Source organism: Neodiprion pinetum, chromosome 1, assembly GCF_021155775.2.
Source record: "Neodiprion pinetum isolate iyNeoPine1 chromosome 1, iyNeoPine1.2, whole genome shotgun sequence".
In the NCBI taxonomy this organism is placed as follows: Eukaryota; Metazoa; Arthropoda; class Insecta; order Hymenoptera; family Diprionidae; genus Neodiprion; species Neodiprion pinetum.
In genome coordinates, this window is record NC_060232.1 from 39185894 (window position 1) to 39206742 (window position 20849).

At 44.9% G+C, this 20849-nt stretch overlaps 3 protein-coding genes across 3 annotated transcripts in view; all 3 read right to left on the reverse strand.

The window, feature by feature from the left end:
• The window catches only part of ptc (protein patched), a 28472-nt gene extending 23422 nt beyond the window's left edge, over positions 1 to 5050 (reverse strand). Inside the window, exon 1 of the mRNA XM_046636873.2 lies at positions 3826 to 5050. Within this exon, the coding sequence (XP_046492829.1) occupies positions 3826 to 4047 (222 nt within the window). The 5' untranslated portion in view covers positions 4048 to 5050. The remainder of the gene's footprint in view (positions 1 to 3825) is intronic.
• Positions 5051 to 14904: 9854 nt separating this feature from the next.
• Positions 14905 to 19385, reverse strand: LOC124224715 (glucose dehydrogenase [FAD, quinone]-like). The gene is made up of 6 exons (XM_046636879.2): positions 17426 to 19385; positions 17094 to 17222; positions 16459 to 17015; positions 15782 to 16244; positions 15336 to 15706; positions 14905 to 15151 (listed from the first exon to the last, which is right to left on the reverse strand). Exons 1-6 carry the CDS (start codon positions 17628 to 17630, stop codon positions 15050 to 15052), a joined length of 1827 nt encoding a protein of 608 aa, XP_046492835.1. The 5' UTR covers positions 17631 to 19385; the 3' UTR covers positions 14905 to 15049.
• Positions 19386 to 19531: 146 nt separating this feature from the next.
• LOC124224721 (chemosensory protein 4) lies at positions 19532 to 20736 on the reverse strand. Its single transcript, XM_046636886.2, has 2 exons — positions 20494 to 20736; positions 19532 to 20303 (listed from the first exon to the last, which is right to left on the reverse strand). Exons 1-2 carry the CDS (start codon positions 20675 to 20677, stop codon positions 20101 to 20103), a joined length of 387 nt encoding a protein of 128 aa, XP_046492842.1. The 5' UTR covers positions 20678 to 20736; the 3' UTR covers positions 19532 to 20100.
• Between the last annotated feature and the right edge of the window lie 113 nt (positions 20737 to 20849).

Consider the following 20849-nt stretch of genomic DNA (forward strand, 5'->3'; position numbering starts at 1 on the left):
GCGAAGGAAGAGGAGGGCAGGTGCTAACCGTGGCTTACTAATATCCCAAGGCGAGGTATAACGCACTCCTCAGGCCGGTGTGCCGTGTATGGCTGGCTTGCATAACACTGCAGTCGCACACGCAGTCAGCCACAAGTGTAAGTGAGTAGGAGGATCATCCGTAGGCTGCTGGACCATCCTAAATTAAGATAGCATCGAGATGCTCGCACAATTTCGGATAATATTTATTCTCCCAGTGCATCGCCTGATTTGTGCCTTCAAGCATGTTGCGTTCATTTTAAGCTTACTGATTTCGAGTGCTCTCTACACGAGGAATGATGATGAAAATGATGAAAAACCGCTGAAACGGTTTCCGACTGTAGGGTCACATGTCCCATTCCGGGTCCATGGTACCGTCGTTGCTATTAATTCAGGACTTTCTCATCTCGGACGAGGAGTTATACTTATCGTGGCCTCACGCCTCCGTTACCGCTGAGCGAACCGATGAGAAGAGAAGCTTTGTTTCGAATCCTGCACGCCCTGAGGCTCGCGCTAGGATCAATCTTCAACATTATAGAAGTGGATACCTCTACTCTCCGAACATCCAGGGACCGCCGATCTACTCGCCCGGAGGAAGAAAAGGTGTGCAGGAGTTGGATATAACCGGCAACGTTGCGCCACACTGGGACCCCGGACCGGCCCAAGGTACCCGGGTCACTTTGACAATATCCCTCCTGGACCACACGCAACCACCAACCCTATTCTCCGCGCGTCTCCTCGACTCTCGCTTCAATTCCCGCAAGGACCACCAAGGACGGAGACGAAGGAACGAACAGCGATACATACACTCCAATATCGTCATCCGTGTGCCGCAGTGCACCTTTGCCTCACCTTGGTATAACACGCGTATTGTACCCCGCGTTATGCGCCTGTGTCGGGCACAGGTAGGTATGTACACATATCGACGCGAGGAATCTGCACCTCTCCCACCACCACAAGCCCCGGGCCTCGAGCTTCTTGCTTCTTTGCACCTGCGCTAGATCCAGCTTTTCGTACCGACCGTAGGTATGAAACATATTTCACGATGACCGGGTGTACTCAGGATTTCGAAGCATAGAGGTCTTTAGGGCCGAAAATGAAACAAGATTTTTACAATTTGCAAGTTGTGATACACTTTCAAGTCTTATCACGATCTACTGCAGACAATCACTTTGTCGCGGTGATGATGTTTTGCGAACTGTCAGTTGTGCGATCCGGATAAATTTCGAATCGGAAAAACTGGTGTGATAACGACCTTGCTACAGGGACTAGACGAGTCGAATAAAAATACCCCAAGTCTCCAGGGTCTTGGGAATTTTCAGCTGTCGTAACGTGTCTGCAGTTCTCTCTCAGGCATTACTTTCGCGCCCTTTAACGGACGTAACAGCTGATATCGTCAAGCGAGTGTTGTGTGGAAGTACTTGACACACGCATACGGGCACGTATAAATAGCGGCGTACCTATAACGAGGAGACTGACGCCTACACCAGACTCCAAACAAGCCCTACAGTGTCGAGTGTGGAGTGTGGAGAAAGCGACGGGAGAATTTCCCGCCGCCACCAGAGGGCCCACGGATCAACGAAAGTCGAAAATGAAGACATTCGTTCACGAGCTATGGGCAACAGGGACGAGGGGCGTGTATCCCCTCGTCAAGATCAAAGGAATCACCGGCTACCGCTACCGCGGCGTTTTCTTTCCGGGCCCCAAGCAAGGGCGATTCGGAGAAAGACCATGCCTGATGGGTACCGGGCAGCTAGCAGCTAGATGCCAATGTACAGATGCGCTCTTCGGAATGCTTGTCGCACAATCCGCCGTACTTTGCAGTAGGTATATAGATGTCTCAAATTCGAGAAATGACCACTGTAATACAGCGTCCTCCAAAATTTGTGATAAGAATTTACGGTTTGGAAACAATTCAGTATTTTATTGACAACCCTTGTTCAAACGTTGTCATTTGTCTGAAACTAAAAACAAGCTAAAATAAATGGAAAACTTTTTTCTAAACCGACTTGTTAGATACCATTAAATTTTATCGCAAATTGACTAAAAATGTTACATTGCGCAAATGTTAGTTTCTTAAAAGATTTTTTTCCTATCTCGTTAGGTCGGTAATCGATAACAGATTACGTGGCACATGCGCAGAGACTCTTGATGACCGTAGGAGGGAACGGCTAGTGGGATTCTTCGTATATATTATTAGTACTTATATACTATAGTGTATGTATGCCGCACACGATGGCGGCACCTTTAATCTTACGCGCTGCACATTCAGGACTCCGAAGACGATGCGACGCGACGCGACGCGACGTGAGAGCTGAAGACGAAGACGAAGGTGACGCTCGGTGGGACCGGACGGTACGGGATGCAACTGACAAGTGCGACCATTCTATACCAGAGTATCCGTATGTAGGTACTACGTCCGTCTCTTTACACATGCGTGAACCATATGTACATATACCATGCGCATACGTACGTACATGGTTTATGTAGTTAAACCGCGATTGCGCATCGCGTCAATATATTCAAACATGTTCATAAATCGTGCTTTTATACTTTACGTATGACGCATACTATGTAAGTACTTTCTCTTGGCCACGTTACGCGTAACCACGTGGTTGTGCTTGCGCATGGAGACATTGGTATAAGTATAGTTTACCTATAAAGGTGCGACAGTTAATCAAGTTCGTAAACTGCAAGGCGTTATTATTACACATACGCGAGGAGCATTAAATCAGGTTATAAACGGTTCGCCGTTTTCTGATGGGTTAGCATATAACGATGTCAATTGCGTCGTTGTTCGTTTGGAAGCTTGCTTTTACCCGAGCTTTTATCTCTTTGTAGATTAAACTATGATGAATATACATATGGATATGGCGGGAAAGGATATCAGGAGATTTTTTTATATCCCAATTTAATTGTCTGTATTTGTACTATCGTAATCATGGTTGGTACAGTCCAGTATGCAGAACAATTGCTTATCACGAAAATTATGATTCCATCTTTCAGCTAACGCTCTGAGCCGTGGGGGGCGCTGCTGGTTATGCAGAACCAGGAAGTCGAGAGAGCTGAAGATCGAGAGAGGAGAATGGCGAGAAAGCTGGTGCTAGAGGTCGAGGGCTGACCCTTCCCAGTTGCAATGGACTCATTTTTCGATTCTCCGTGTAGCGTCAACTATGTCGTACGGAAAGAGTCAGGCATAATCCTCGACTGTCGGACAAATACTGCTACTTATAATGTAGATATAACACAATTTCAGGAAATCGTGATATAGTTCTTCCTATAAATCAGTTTGAAAGTAAATTTAGAGAATGACAAGAAGAAAAGAAGAGTAAACCAAGTGAAGGAAAAAATGTGAATGAGTCTCATATCACAAAGAAGTCTTTATGTAAAAGGCCATGAATTTTCGCTGGGTGCATACCAATCCGTGTGGTAAGGTATCACGATTTCGAAAGACCCGTAAAAGCTTTTGAAAAGGTCTCGGAAACCTCTACGCTGGTCTGCGATTGAAATTGACTTAGGTCACGGACGACGAGGTGGAGAAGGAGGAGCAGTATTATGATTCGTGCTGCCCGTTGAGTTTTCAAAGTGGAATGTACAGTTATATTCGGGCCCGTTTCAAAGTTCCGATTTCCGCTCCGCTGAATTTTTAGTGCAAACTTGAACAACAGAATCTCCTCGCACGATTGAATCAGGATTGCATGTTTGGTTTCGGAGATACTTTTGAGAGGACCATCGAGAGTAAAACTAATCAGATACCCTAGAGTTTCATGGTTCTGAAATATCAAAATTTCTTCTCCATCTTCTTACCTTCTCGAGCTGATCCAAAGCGATCGCGGCATCGGTCCAGCTGGGCCTGACGTAAAGGTCGGTTTCGTGCCTGTGTCTGGTACTTCCGGCGTACCTCGCATTCGAGGAGGGTTGGTCAAGGTCTGTTTCGCGGTCGGTTTGGGACGGCGCGGGCCCGTGTAACCGTTCAGAACCGGAAGGGTGGTCCGCTAGGATCCCCGTTGGACCGGACGGAGCGACCATGGTCTGCAACGCATCTGCCCTCTCGAAAACTCGCTCCCGGTTTATCCGCGTTTCACAGTAACCTACTTCCGGCTCTCCGGGCCCCGACTAAATGCGGGAAAAAAAATCCTCGTCATATCCGTCACCCGGATTTAATAAATGGGCGTCAAACTAACTGTCGGAGAACTACCGCAGCTTGAAGCCGCCTCCTTCCCCTACAACCCTGTCAAACACTCGCGCACAATTTTACGTGCGATCAGTCGCACCACCGAATATACATATATTCAAGTGTAAAACTGCAAACTGCTCGAATCCTCACACTGACGATCGACGCACGCACTCCGTCACGTTTGGGACCCGCGAAACTTGGTCGGTAAACACAGACTGGGCCCGGTCCCCTGCTCCTGATTTCGATGCCGTCAACCCGAGTCAGCACCGCCTCGTTTCTCGTTTCTCCCCTCTTTCGTTCCTTCCTTCCTTCCGTCCTTCCCCTTTTACGGGAGTATTTACTACGCTGGAGTTCGTCAGACGGAGGCCGGTTTGATACACGAGACGATCGGCGACGATTTCACGCCGCGCGTCTACCGCGAGGAATAGACAATTCGCGTTCCTGGTATAAGGTTGCACTCTTCGTTAAGCCTCGCGCTTTCATTCCTCATTCGTAACTCGTATAACCCCTACGGTTAGCACCTTACTCGGTTTGATCTTCTTTTTTCTGGATCGAGGACGAGGCTTCGAGAACGAATGCTGGGTGCGTATCGCGTGTAGCTTGCGCGTAACGATCTAAAACGTGTTCGTTTAATCTTTTGTTTTTCTTTTTCCTTTCCTCTTTCAATTTCTGCTCATTACTATCACGCTGATATTGGCGGTTCTGGTTTCAATTTCAAACTATCGTTCAGTCGTTGCGGCTATTGTTGTTCTACTGTCACTGCACCGATCCTCCCAGACGACTATTCGGCAAGCGCTGCGAACCAAGCCTTGTACTCCTTCTCTCGCTAACTTAACCGCGACCGGCACTTCGAACGGTCCAAGTCCGTACTAACCGACTCACAGTCCCACATTTCTCTTCTGGCCCCCGAGTCGCAGTCCCTCTCTTTTCCGCTATCCCTACCTCTCTATCGCTCTCGCTCTATCACTTATTCCCCTCACCTCTCGCCCCTGCCAGCCGGCAGCCATGCCGCATCATCCCTCCCGCTCCCTTTCTCCCGGTTCCTTCCCTCTCCAACAACGCTGCATCTTTCTCGCGCTCGTCGGCAGGACCGGTACAACTATCAAAGGGCACCGTGGGTACTCGGATCATTCAGCGAGATGGACGATATAGTATTTCGTTCTGTGTAAAGAGAATATTGTTTTTTTCTCGGCAATTTTCAAAAGACCTCCAGTTACTTCCGCAATTTATGCCGATGGTATAATTTACTCCGAAATAGAAAATTCCTCGATTCTGCAATTTCACATTTTTCATCATCCTGTACGTACGAAGTGGCAATTTCAAGTTAATTAATTTTAACCAGAAGACGAAATTAGACACCAAGTGGCTAAAAGAATTCACGTGACTTTGGTCTATTTGCAGTCACATTGAAAATTTTGGACCAATAAGAAGGTGTATATTATACCTACATCTTCGGGTACCAAAATTGCCAGACGAGAAAAAAAAAAAAACAGAAAAAGAGGGATAAAAAGTATTCACAAGTGTTCCGCATTCACGAATGGCTAGTTACGTACCTGGGACACCAGTGACGTCAGAGTCGAGTTCAACCGAGCGTAGCCGAGATCGAATCGGGTGTTTTCCGATTGGTCCAAACTGAACGCGGCGTCACCGGTTGCCAGGCAACGCTCAGCGCTTTGAGCGCAATATGCGCTGGTCACAGTGGCGGCGGCTGGCGCTCGGTGCGCGCGGCGCGGCGGGGTGCCCGAACGTAGAGGAGAGGACGGGGTGAGGGGAAATTCGGACCACACACGCGGTACCATTTCCCCTCGAGCAAAAACATTACACACTTGCGAGCGCGCGCGCGTTCGTGCAGGGTACCAACGTACGCACGCACGCACGCACGCACGCACGCACGCGCACGGATCCCAGCCTTGGACGTGTGCGTGCGCACTACCGTCGTGTCTAAGTCGAATTCGGGTGTTGCCTATGCGCCTGTGTGATACCCTATCACTTAGAGTTGAAAAACTGCACTCTATACGTGCTCGAGTCGCACCTCTGGCTCGGTGAATCACCGTTGAAAGCATCCTCTTCCCTCGTTATGCTTATGTGGAAATTTCAGGCTATAATATCTACTCATGCTCAGTGCGCATCACCGGGTTGTCCCGATCGGTCTCGGCCACACAGAATGACACTTTTCAGGGCTTAAATTTGATTTGGTACAGAATATGCTGCGCGCAGGTTCGGATTTTTACACCAATCTTGCTTGAGTTCACTGCTCTGGCACTTTACCGTGAAATCCGTTAAAGAACACGCGTGATCTATTTTCACGCATGTCAACGTTTATCTTACTAGCTGAAAACTTTTACTCCTATATAATGGATGTTTGAGTATTTTTAAACTCTGGTCCAACAGTTTTGCTACTTCTTTTCTTAAATAATTTTACATTCGATGCATTGTTGTTGACAATTAGATTTGAAACAAAATTTCAAGGGTAATTCATACTTTTTAAACGTTTGGGGAGAACTCACGTCACAACTAAAAAATACTTAAATCTTATCGGATAATGAGAAGAACGAAATAAACGCAGACCAGATTAAGTCGAGTTCGACGTGATAACAACGTTTCTACATTTCAAAGAAATTGAATTTGATCAAAATAAAAGCGCTCGTCGTTGCGGACAATTAAATGCGGAAAAAAACCCAATAGGCGTCATTCGGTACATTGGAAGATACACTAATTGGCACTATTTTTAAAACCTTTCCCGAGAAATCAACGTCAACAACTGAAAAACAATTCAATCTTATCGCATGTTCCGAAGAATAAATATATTTTGCAAACCCGATTAAGTCCAGTTTCACGTGATTACCTTTCAAGATTTCAAAATAATTGAATTCGAAAAACAAATTAAGCGCTCTCATTTTTCCTTACACGTATCGCGTAAAATAAACTAACAATAAGTGTTATTTTCGAAACCTGATATTTGGGCAAATTCGCAATGGGCTTACGCAATAAACTGTACGATATGAAAGGACACAGAGTGCAGAAGAATCGTAGAACGAGGATGGACTCCTTTATCTTCCACTTCCTATAATTAATATCTACAAATACTGGTAAAATCAATTCTCATCACGGTGCAGTTCACTAATCAGTACCCAAACTTTCACCGTACGTTTTTCTGCATGTAACAAACATGGCAGATTTCAGTCGGATGTTCACTCTTTAGGAGGGACATTCCCAAGTCGATTCCACGGGCCCAGGTAGATGCTGCGGGCTGGACGCTGTCGGAGCGCGGGGGGCCTTGAATCGTGACTGAACGACCGCGAGGGGAGCCGAGGTGTTATTCACGCGTAACGAATCGCGCCGCACCGCATAGCATGAGAAATAAAAATGAATTTTCCATCGACGTAGGTGTCGCAATATGCATTGCATACCTATACATATACTCATACATCAACTTGTCCGTACAAACGAGAGCTCAAAGCACACGTGTGTTATTAACGATAACCTAGCCGAGGAATCGTCTGACTCGGTAGACTGGTCGGTCTCCGTGACTCCTTGGCTCAGTTCGGACGTGCCCCCGGAAGATAACCTACAACTTCATCTTGGGGGGATGTCGGAGTACCGACAGAGTAAAAAAATCGCATTCCATAACCTGAACAGTGAGATTGCATCATATTTTGGGTGATGTCAGGTGATAGAGTTTTACAACCGTATAACCTGCTCGTGTAGTAGTGGTTCAGACAGGTTTCGATAATTTAACGAAACATCATAAGTAATAGATTTCTAGCTGATTCTCATACTTGTTTCGAGGTTATGGTATACTATTCTATAGCTAAATGCCACATTTTTGCTTTCAATTCTAAAATTCCCCGAACTTATCTGAGTAACTACTTGAAGCCTCGTTATCGCTCAAGAGAAGAAAATAGTTCAAGTTTGATTTTCTCTACCCGAAGGTCCGACATTCCGTTGATCCATGCTTGAGCTCCAGTTTGGATATGTAGTAGACCCTTTCTCCCATGAATTTTTCTCGATTCCGAGTCTCTGAGAAAATAAAGTCACCCCGTCATTCCTCACTTTCGGTATCGAGCTCTATAACCAGCGGTCTTGCAAGACGAGAACCGATCCCAGATGGTTCCAAATCTCTTCTCCAAGATACTCCGTTCGATTGAACCGCGACGACCTTCGACTCCTGGCAGCCCCCTTAATTACTGCGCTCACCTTGCTTGCGCGCAATTACTGATTCGGCCTGTCCGTTATTCCTCCTAATAATTCGTCTACGAGTAATGTAAATACATGGAGCGTAACAAGTTGCCTTTTGCAGTAGCTGTCGGGGTTCGCCTGTACAACATTACACGTACCCATATCATCCGTAATTATTCCCCGGTAATAGTTTCGAGCTGTGTTCAGCGTCAATGTGGTTCGACGTAGATACGGCAACGTGCTGTGGCAACACGGACGTAGGATGGCGGCTACCGCGGTGTTATAACGGCGCGCAAGAACGTCGCGGTTGAGGAGGAAGAGGTGAGGCTGCAACCGAAGAAGAAGGGCGGCGAGCCAAGCGGTGCGCGTTTTCTACATAGACCGATTCGACGTGTGCGTAGAGACGAATACCCCTAAATGGGAAGAAGACCACCCACGATCGACGGACCGACTGCGTTTCATTTCCCCCATACCCCCGTCGAGTTTCCCCTTCTTGTGTACGTGCACGTCCGTTAAGAGCGATCGCGAGATGCGCGCGTAAGCTGCGCGTTTTTATAATTTTATTACAGGCACATATGTACACATACCGACGATTCCCGATATATGCAGCGGCGTTGTGCCGTGATTCGAAAACTGCGGTTAACAACGTCTATTGTTAATCGATTTACTCGTGGTGTACGGGATCTTAGTCACGCTTTGAACACCGTCTGCTGTAACCAGTACATTACGTGGACGTAACTGCGGCGCATCATAATTACCTCCGTATTTCTTGTACCATATGTAACAATTTTAACGAAAAACCTGCTTCCGGGTTTCAGGATAAATATGAAAATATATCGAGGTGTACCTTGTACCGTGCAAGGAAATTCATTATGTGATCTTGTACGAGTACATCATTTTCTAGAACGACCTGTAATCGGCACAAGTCATTTTTTATGGGGTCTCGCCATAAAAATAAAACATCCTCCGACGCCCACGTATAAATTTATTCAAATTCAATAATGATAAAAATCGAAATGCATCGATACCATTATCAATACCCAAAAAGAGAAATCGAATAATGGCAAGATAAATTCGCTCCTTTCGCTACACAGTAGAATCCCATTTATTGAACTAACTACCCACAGAACTTTCTGCGAACTTTTAGTTGGGGTTGAAAGTGTCGAGTGACTCGCAGCTGATTAAATGAGGTTCTGCTTTTCACTAATAAAAACCTGTCCTCTTTACAGGATTTCGTGAACCAAGAATCTGAAAAATATGCAGGAAGATGACTAGAAACGTGAGTGAAAGCGACCGTAAAATTTTTTCGAAAAATTCGTCGCCCATTCTTGCGCAAAATCACATCGCGTAGCTCATTCTACTATTGTCATTGTCTGCGTAACAATTCACCGGTTTGTTGATAAACAATCCGTTGTATCCATTGGATATGCGTTATACGTACGCATGTATTAACAATATTAGATATGGTCACCATGCTACCTGACTATCGCGGGTTAGCCATACGCCTCTTAAGCACACACGCGTTCTTAACTCCTCGCCAACGCTGTATATCTTGCTTTGATCTTTGCCGCGATCTATCTGCGACAGTACCGTTACCTGGCGTAGGTAGGTAGGCAGGATATAGCGGCTCGCGTTCTTGGCCTCACTCTTTCCACACTCCTGCGTCTTAAATCATACATCAGCGAGTATGTGCATATACGTGTGTGTTTCTTTGTGTGTAAAACACTCACGGGAATATAGTCACGGACCCAATCCGTCTCACAGTAACTCGTAATAGCATTTAATGGAATAAATGTGTATGGTGAAATGTGAGTTGCCTTTTTTCAACGTTTTTTGACTTCAAGACGGCTCGTTTGAAGACAGTCTTTATCCCATTACGCGACTGCAATCTTCTTGAGATTAGGCAAAGTGAATGCGTCGTGGGGAGTAATCGCACCTTGATTTCAATATTTACAGAAGTTTTGAAAATCTTCACATCAAGAATGTTGTAATCTAGGACGTACGATAAATTCTGTCCTCTTTAGTCTTCCATCATGAGAACAATGAGAACAGGAAAGACTAGATGCATCTGTCTTTATGATTTTCATGAACTCGCCTGTTAAGGCGATGTTGGATCTTTAAGTTGAAATCGCTTCAAACGTTCGGGAATGGTAAGCTAGTTTATCATCGCGTTTGCGCGGTCGCAAATAAGAGTTCATATTGATGAAAAAATTGCAAAAAACGCAATCCAGCTGAACAGTAGCGTGCCCTAGCCTTATAGCGATTGAAAATCAGCTGCGAGTGTTATTATAACATAGTGACGAACATTTTTCAGCAATCATACTGTCGACACAATTGCAAACTCATATAATATCCCGAAGCTTAAAACGATTTCGTTACTCAATGAATATCATTCACTATTTTGCATTGAGCGACCATCGAGCCGCAATAATTGATACTCATTGTGTATCATAATCTATACCGTATTTCCCAGGGTCCATATTAGTTGACATCGCTTAAGTTTCGTTCGGCACGTAAGCGAAAAATTGTCGAACGAAAGCACCGTCACTAGATTATAATCGAATGACGTGGGCAGTGCGGATATCGCGGTTTTATCTAATTTCCATGCATCGTGAATCGGGGAGTCGAAAGAGGCGGATAGGCAGGCAGCGGACGCTCAATAGCCGTTCTCTGTGAATATACGTGTGTGATTTTATGACACACGTGAACGAGCTCATACGTTAGGACCCGGTGTATGTATACCGTGAACGATCCGGAGACAGCGTTTTAGACTCGCGTTGGGTGGTCTTGGGCACGCGGTGGGTGGTCTCTCACTCGCACCACATTAGCCCTGGCCGCGGTTCCAGGAGGCGACACCCACCTCCGCCAGCACCTATATCGCGTTAAACGGGCTCTTCTCGTAATAATAGTAATAACCACGATCCATCCGGCGGTAATGCGTATGTGGATCCACGATTACGCGTGCCTTCGTACTCCGGACGCGTACCGGTAACTCCACCCTTCATATGCGCCTCGACGCTCCTCCATGTCGACGAATTATGCGGAGAGGTTGACGCAGCTTTTCGCGTTCGAATCGAACACCGCCAGCGGCAGCTCAATCAACTTTCAAAGCAACTGTCATTTTAAAATTGTAGAAAACACGATTCTGCATCTATGGATAAATTATGTGGAATCGTACAGGATACCAGAGAAAATGCTTGATCCATCTGAACTCGGATCGTTTGTCATATAGTGGTGAAAAAGTGTGCGAAATTTTAATAGAATTCTATTTGAAAATTGACGGTGTTTTAAGTTTGAAAAAGTGGATCGGTTTCGAAACCTTGAACTGCTGTCAAACTTTGGGGCAAAGATTTTTCGCTTCTAGAAAAATGAACTCCCTGCTTTCTTGGAGAACTCCGAAGGGTTGAGCGCCTGAAAGCTGCAACCAACTCCACGTTTACACTGGCAAAAGTGAAAGGTTGCCGCCTCCGCGGCGCCGCGTTAATCTTACATCTTATCGAACACCTATCGTGAAGTTCAAAATGCTTTAAGCCTTGCAAGGATTCATCAGAATTCCGGTATCGAACTTGTGGCGTTTAATTTTTTGATAATAATAATATCACTCGCTTTCGTCCAACGGTGCAAAACGTGCAATATCGATACAGAAACTTGCATTATTGTTGAATACAAAATTGGCGATCTTCCTCCTCTTGATACACGAATGATTCTTTCAATCTTTGGCGCGACTAATAGTATAATAAACTTTTGACCGTGCGAAAATAATTTTGTGTCCAACCTGCCCCGAAAGTATGCCTTTTCGTGCATGTAAAGTGTGCGCAAAGTGGCTTTTTTGCCGACCGGTGACAAATGAGCGGGCGCAAAATTCTGGCGGGCGCAAAATGAAGCGGTGTACCGCTTCTCTGGTGCACTTAAAGGCAAACTTTCGGTACAAGTTGTGGAAAAAAATTATCGTGTGTACCATGGGCGGAAAGCGATATACGCTCGTGCGAGTTTCAATCGCTCACTTTCCGCCCTAGATACACAATGTACTAATTGCACAATGCTCCATGTCATGGCCGTGTCAGATCATTCGCGCAAGTAGGTCGATCTTGTATCAGGGCTTGACGGGATTGCGAGCCCAGAGACTTGCCGCTCGCGTTCGGAGGCGGCGGATACCGGACCCGCAGGCTGGCACGACGACTGCCAACTTCCGTGGCGACTGGCGGCTGGCGCCTTCTTGGGTGGTCCTCGGCTCGCCTCTGAGCCTGCGGCGCGGTTCGTTCGATCCGGGCGACGGACGCTCATCAAGAGCGTGTCGATCCCGGTACGACGCTCCGTTTGCGCAGGTATGTTCCATGGCATTGTGCCGCGTGCTGTACATGCGGTCTCTTACGATTAGTTGCGGGGCGCGTAGGTAGCCGAAGCACATTCTACGACCCGGGTAAACACGCCGCCCGCTACCGCACTTCGACTCTTCTTTCTACCCACTGATATCACGACCGGATTGTAATACCAGAGAAAGACTGCAGCGGAAGGAAAACGTTTATATCCCGTATTGTTGCGAGTCTTCGATCGTCTGTGCAATGCGTAAGATTTATGAATATTGTTTTTTTTTCTGTTTTGTTATTCAACCATGCAAATATGGCTCTTTTTACTATTCACATGTTTCACTTTACCATTCTGCCTAGTCGAGTTCACTACCTTCTGTACTGGATGTCGCGTGCTTTGATTGCACGAAGAGATTGTTGCCATTGACATAGTTGATCCAATTATGTGAGACATTTCTCACTATAACGTGTCATTGAATTTATAGTTCAGAGAGAAACAAGTTCGTCGTTGGCTTGCTTATTACGATTTTTTTTCGAAAAATTATAAGCAAATTCAACGGAGGGAACGTCACGGAGGAACGGTAACTTGGGTGTCAATTAGTTACAAAGAATATTTCCCTCAATTAGCTCAATGAGGTCAAACAATGAGATTGAAGAGGCAATTTAGTGTTTTCCGACGTGTTTTCGGGAACTCAGAGGCCTGTGACTTTCACTCAGCTTTTGGCGATTCGGACAGACTTGTATCGACAGCCTTAAACTATTATACGCGGTGACCTGGAGTCGAGGAATCTACGCGTAACATGATCAAGCGCTCCGCTAATACTCGGTTCGAAAGGTAGTAAAATAAGAAATTTACACACTGGGTTCCATCCGTCGACTTCGAAGAATAAAATTGGTCACAGCATGGTTTTCAAAGCGTTTATAAAGTAATATTTCAGGCTTACACGTACAGCTTCCGTGCTTTCATTCCGGCATTCTGTCCGACGTAACTTGAGAGGTAGGAAAAAAAAAAAAAAGGAAACCAAAATGTCGACACCTCGCACCCTCCGCACTATACCGGCCTGAACTCCTATCAAAGAACACCGCATTAACTACCGCGTAAAAGACCTTCCTTTAATTTACCACCAGTATAATTATCCAAACAAATATTTCGACACCTGTAATTCACCCCCCTCCCCCGGAACCCTTTTGCGGGGGCAGACCAGGTGCCGCTGTTCAACGGAACTACAATGAACTCCCTCTTATACCCTGTCTATGTCCACAGGCTAAAATACGATATATACACGGTTTACTACGAACTATGTATGGTGCATTCGTGTACGGACGTACCCGTCCGTCGGCGTGTGCGTCGACGTATACAATCGCGGGTGTCGGAGGCGAGCGTGGGTGGTCCTCGGACCGATTTGCCTTCTGCTAAATATCGCCTTTGCGCCATCGACGTGGGTGGTCCTCGCCTGTAGGACTCGGTCCTTGTCAGTCCCGGGCACAGCGACGCGTCGTCTTCGTCGGTGATCCCGGCGAACTACACCGTATAAAGAGTTACGTATATACCGAGTTCCGACCCGACACGCCGCGATGCGTGTGGTCCATTCCGCTTCGCTCCGTTCGACGCGGCTCTCGACTCTCCGCTCGTCTCGCTGCGGTTGCTCCATGGGGCCAACTTTTCAAACGACAAGCTTTTATCTCGATCTCCCCGTTCCTTCGTTTGATCGATCGACCAATCGGTCGCAGCCCGCAAGTGCTCTCGGAATTTGGATATATAGGTGCCTTTGTATTACGACCGTGATGCACTGCTGCAGTCATGGTCCCGTGGTCGGCCGGCCTTCCCGTCCCGTCTCTTCTCAGCAAATTTCAAAACCATTGTTATACCTATCTACCTACCTACCTACTTCTGAGAGCGTAGTTCTCCGCAAAAATACAACCTCAAATTAAGTCGTCATTCGGTTGGCCACCGATTTCCTTCTTTCTCTCGACCTTGCCAGACTCTTTAAATTCAAGAGGATGGTGGTTATAAAACTTCGGCACAAATCGTCTAATATCCGGAGATTATCGTTCTGTGCCGTTTCTGAAAATTTTATCTTTACCAATTATAGATGCGAAATTTTGAAAAATTAAACCATCTGCCATTTATTTTGATAATATCAAACCACATTGAACAGTGTTAAAAAAAGGCGTTGATGAGCTATTTTCATCATCTGATGTCATTAAAATGAAAACAACGAGTTTATGTAATTAACTGTTTTGGGAGTCATCTTGGCGTTTAATATTTGTTACAAAACTATCAGCTTACTGATCTTATCGCATAGTTCGTCCATTACTTCGATTGAATTTAGTTTTCATTTTCTGTTGGAATTCCTCGTTTGGAAGTTCAGTAATTTTTACACGATCGATGTTGATGAGATTTCTTGATCATATCGGCTGCTTTCTCCGCAATCATTACGGTTGGTGCTGCAGTGTTGGCAGAAATGATCTACGCAGACAAAGTTAAGACAGATAACATTTCGATGATCTCGATGTAGACACTCTTTCTTGAATTGTACAATTGAATCATATTCAAAAATTACCAACAAGGTTCATTCGAATCTACCAAACGACGTAATTCAGAATTGAACTATTACACGTGTACATATTGTTGGACCAGCAATAATACTGACTTGTGGCATGATCGAGGCATCTGCGACGCGAAGTCTGTTTATTCCGTAAACTCGTAGTTTGGGATCCACAACGGCGGTGGCATCATCGGGGGGTCCCATTTTGCACGAACCAACCTGGTGATTTTGGGGGCTGAGACTCCAACGTATCGCGCAAGCCCAGTATTCGTTGGTGAGGAAAGTATAATCGGAGCAGGCGGCGACGGGTTGATTGGTCAAGGTCAAGTTGTAGGGTTTGAACGCCTCCATCTTCGACAAGGTGAGGGTGTAGTTTATGCCCTCAATCAAACCCTCAACGTCCCGGTAATCGGCCAAATAGTTACCCCATATCACAGGCAACGCCGTAACGTTTTTCGAAGCCAAACGTACTCTTCCTGAAGCACCAAAAACAGCAGTCTTTTTCATCGCTGTTACCAACGACATCGCGGCATGCAAACGTATGTACGTACCTCTGCTTTTCGGATGCTGATATCCCACCCATATGCTCACTGTACGTTTTCCCTTGCTGCGGAGGGCCCCAATGTCACCCGGTGCGCAGTCCGCGATGTAGCCATACCCTGCCAGCTGGATGTCTGGATAGTCGGAGGTTGACTTGCTGGAGTTTAGCGCAATGGCCAACCCAGCCAGTCCAGAAGCAGACAGGGGGCCAGTCTGGAAAGCGAAGTACTCGGTTGCAGCAGCCCAGTTGTTGTCGTAAACGTCGGGTTCGTTGACGGTAAAGTCGACGCTGTACGATATGTGGTCATGGTAGTTTTCTCCAACTCCACGCAGATCCTTTACCACTTCGATGCCCATAGACTCCAGGTGTTCCTTCGGACCAACACCGGAGAGTAGCAGAATTTGAGGCGAGCCTACTGTACCTGCGGAGAGGATGACTTCACGGGAGACAGCAACCTTTTTCAATTGCCCATTCTGTAGAGGAATTTTTCAAATTTATGAAATAGTTAACAAGTCGTCATGCCAAGGTCTTGAAGAATTTCTCGCGACCCTGTATATGCAAACGTTCTTATGTTGTACTTTTATGTGAAACTCAGCTTTTTAGATTTTCACACTTGCCTTTCTTTCTAATGCGTTGTTATTTTAAGAAAATAGGGTACTCACAAATACTTCGACCATTAATCAGTACCTGATAATACTCGACTCCGACGGCCGTCTTATTATTGATTATGATTTTGGCGACGGTGGAGTTGAGAGAAATATGAAGGTTCTTGCGGTCCCTGACGGGGCGCAGATACGCGGTACCGGTACTTTGTCTGACGCCGTTCTTGGTAGTCGTTTGAACGACGTTGAAACCTGTAAGCTGATCTCCGTTAAGGTCGTCGCTGGTGCCGAAACCTGCCTCTAAAGACGCGTCGCGAATCGCTTTCGTGATGGGAAATTCGTACGGAAATCTCTGAACTGAAAGTGGCCCTCCCGTAGCGTGCCAAAATCTTCCGACTCTGTCGATTTCTCGATTGTCTTCGCACTTCAGGTAAAACGGCTTAACGTCTTTCCACGACCACCCCTTGTTACCAAGAGCAGCCCATTTGTCATAGTCCGTCGGGTTGCCTCGCAAGTATATCATCCCTGTGTGCACCATGTTCCCACCCAGAACTTTCACGGAGTGACATGTGCAGGAACCGTTTGTTGAGTAACAAGCGTAGCTCTCGTTAGTCGTCGAGTATCCCCAGTCGAGACTCGATGCTGTAAGAAGTGGCATTTTGATAGTGGATTTTCGGCATTACTTCAGCTTCAAATTTTATTGGACTCTGACGCACTTACTCACAACAGCGTTGAAAAAGCTCGGAATTTCCGCACCTGGTGGCTCATCGGGACCAGCTTCCAGCACCAGGACCTTCCACTTCGGATTCTCACTGAGTCTTGAAGCCACTACGGCACCTGCACTACCGCCTGTAAATGAAAGAGGTGTGTTATTCACGTTCATTCGCTGATACGAGCTTCTTTAGTCAGCACGTCATTCCAGTAGACTTTTATCTTGTTATACCAAGTCAATGCAGAGCGAAAATCGTTTGGATTCCTTTTATTAAATACGATACAGTTTTTGCGCCAAAACGATGCCGCCTGGCGTCTTGGGTTCTGGTCCAATAACTCACCGCCAATTACGACGTAGTCGTATTCTCTGTTTGGCGATACGATCGATGTTACTCGTTCGCAAGTTCCACCTATAGCTTGCTTCCTTATTGCGAATGCGTTCAAAAGAGACATGAAGAGGTAGTAACTCGATCCTCCGCACATCTCTTGCAGGGTCGGTCCCAGGAAACTTGCGTTGCAGGTCAATGAAGATGTGGAGTGCGCCATGTCTGATGAAGATACGGTAGGTATTGTTGGTTTTTTTAACGTCCTGTCAGGATAAGACAATCCTATTCATCGGTTGACGGTGAGTAGAATTTAATTAGCAATTTTAGTTTCTATATGTCGTAGAGTAAAAATATTCACTGCAGCAAACTCCTGCAAAATGCAGTACGCACGCAAACCGAAACCCAATGATTGATTGTGAGACTCACCTTTTCACTGCTATTTATTCACTATCTGGGTACATTTAGCAACAACAGCTGTCGTGCAGATGCAGCTTATACGTAAATACGATTTACCAACTCGATACCGGCATGTTATTGTTTGTTTCCATATATTGTTCAAAGTCTCTCATGGATTAATAATACTCGTATTTTTTAGATTGCCTATGAACAAGTACAATTTTTCAATTAACAATAATTTTGCACTCTGTACACGATAAACGGAAATTGACGATAATCGTAGGTTATAATCTGCTTTTGTGTGGTTCAAGGTAAAAAAAAGGCCTTCTTTCTAATCACATTAGTTGAATATCTATTGCACAGATGGTTATTTCCAGGTCATGTGTAAATTACAATTATGTATCGCATCTGTGATGCTCTTGAAGAAAAGTGAAAATACTTACGTAATATTATTTTCTTATATCATTAAAAGTCTAATATTAGGTATAAAAATCAAACGACCCAAACGTATACGAATCGGACAATTTTACAAAATTCACCTTCCTGTATACTGAAGACGGTGACAATGATCAGTGAAACGTTTAAAGTTGAAAAAAAAAACTCTAAAATTTTTATACAAGTAATATTAATTATGAATGATCACAAACGGAATCGTCTTTCATCGTGCGTATGCCTGATTCTGAAAGTTCATTAGGAAAAGAGAAACAAGAATATCAACTCAAATCTCGTATCGAATAAAATAAAAAAAAAAAAAATTGAAAAATTGACTAATACGCAAATTATTTTTTATGCCAGAGAAGGAAATATCATAATACTTGTAAAAGAGTCAGGTGGGAAGTGCACGTCCCTAGTGTTATACAAACGTGATATTTTTTTTTTTATAAATGCAAAAGCGCAGTGACGTTAATTGTATATAAATAAATTTGGCAACAGATTTTTATTCTCTAACATAATGTACTAGTTCGAATTTTAAATCTTGAATAAACCATCAGTTTCAAACTAAAGTATTCTACCAATATCAAATCGTGATCCGAACGTGATCGTATTACGTGACGTCAAACTCGCCTGCATACGATACGTGATACCCGTAATCTGTGATACAGGGTGATACGCATTCGTTTGCCCAAGTGACAACGTGTTCAATCACGAGCAACTATCCGCCACTATCTCATCTCTTCACTTCAATAGCTCTCTGCTACTCCTTGCTACTTTCCTTTCTGATTCACGTCCAAGATATTATCTTTTTCGTCGATAAAGGAGAATTGAAGAATATCCTTTTAACATATGGCTGATCGTGGAGAGCAGAGCTAGAAAAATGGCGATAATTTCTCCGACATAGATCGAGTTTTATACTGAAAGAATTAATTTGATACCGAGTATTTTACAGAATGAAAACTGCAGTTTCCACTAGAAACATGCAGGAACACCGGCTTATTGATCTTAACGCGTGATCATTTATACCTAATGTGAAATCTCCACGGACCGTTTCGGTGCAGTGCATGAACAGTACGATAATAATAAATTATTATCATCGCATAGAGTTTGTGACAATTTAACTGCAATCTCAAACCAGCTGTACAGTATTGATTACGTGCTTATTATTACAGGTTTCTCAAGTATCGAATGCTGTTCGATTTTCTAATGTTTTTATACTTGTTGCGTGCTTCGTTAGCAACTGGTGTTATCTGCGAAAATATTTACGACAGTATCACCAACCTCGATATGTATACTTAGAGATTTTATTATTAGAAAATAAATCTTACAGGATTTAATATTGACAACAATTTCAGGCAAACACAGCCAAAGAAAACCGTTGCGTGATTCGCAAGCTCATATGTTGGGCTACACTGTAAAAAATTCGGTATTGAAATTGCCGATGTGAATTTCTATGGAACTTTTTTTGGAGCCAATTCAGAAATTTAGGACCAAATAGTGGACAATTGAAACCAAATCGTAGTTTATGGTGTATGATTTAATGACACTAGTTTCTTAATCTCTTGAACCAGCAACTGTGGCTGAATTTGCTGCAATCTTTATGAAAAGTATGATTTTGCAACCTCAGCGATATGTGATACCTTGTAATCTAGTGTACATGACATGCATATAAATTTTACCCATCTCTATCTACTCTATCAGGCGCGACCCTCTGCCAAACTGTCATCCTTTCACCCTACGGTTACTCTTTACTGCTTCCGGCACTGACTCGGATCCGAGTCTCGATTTCGTTAATCGATAAGACGACAGAATGAAGTTCCAACACCCAGCAGCTGGTCCTCAAATGATAACCGAACATGTTAACGTTCAGCTTCGGTACTGTTCTTGGACTGTTCTTCGAGATAGTGCAGTCGGTAAGCACCCGTAGGGTCGTAGTTCGCCTCGAGGAGCTTCCAGTCTTCTGGCTTTTGGTCGATCAGATGTTGCGAGAATTTGTCCGCTGCGTTCTTTTGCGCGGTGCTGCACCCCGCACAATTCGTTGCCAAAGCGTCCGGAAGATTTTCTGAAACATGACTAGAGGCTAGAGAGGCTAGATTAAGATGCTCTTCGTAGTTACGTCGAATGGATAGACTATGAAACGATGACATTGTCATCAAATTTTTCCAGTACCCGTAAGGACCTATAGCGAATTAAGCTACAAAACATTTTTCAAAATAGTTGCGTCGCTGGTAATACCAATTTTGAAAACTCACTTTTGAGCTCTGAACCGTCTGGCGTGCAGGGCGTGAGGTCAAGGAGACAACCGACGTAGTTTTTAGTCAAACGTTCGTTTCGAATGACAGCTTCCACGTCAACGTTGTCGTATTTTGTTGTGTACTTATCACTTTCAGCAGCCAGCACGCCGCCGATGTAGAGCAAAGCCAATATTACTAGCATTTTTCTGTTACAGGTATACGAATCGGCAATGACCAAGTCGACTCACTGCCAGCAAACCTGATTCTTCCTGGCCTTATAGCCCTGCAATTAATCTGATGCCGGGTCTATTACAAAGCAGAGATTTCAGACAATTACTCGCACGATATAGCAATTTTTTGTTCAATCTTTGGTA

Coding starts and splice junctions, on each gene's coding strand:
- LOC124224715 (XM_046636879.2), bottom strand. CDS start 17,630: ATGGCGCACTCCACATCTTCATTGACCTGCAACGCAAGTTTCCTGGGA. Junction 17,016..17,093: donor CTTTTTCAACGCTGTTGTGA/GTAAGTGCGTCA, acceptor CACTTCTTACAG/CATCGAGTCTCGACTGGGGA. Junction 16,245..16,458: donor TCGGAGTCGAGTATTATCAG/GTACTGATTAAT, acceptor ATTCCTCTACAG/AATGGGCAATTGAAAAAGGT.
- LOC124224721 (XM_046636886.2), bottom strand. CDS start 20,677: ATGCTAGTAATATTGGCTTTGCTCTACATCGGCGGCGTGCTGGCTGCT. Junction 20,304..20,493: donor AGACGGTTCAGAGCTCAAAA/GTGAGTTTTCAA, acceptor GTCATGTTTCAG/AAAATCTTCCGGACGCTTTG.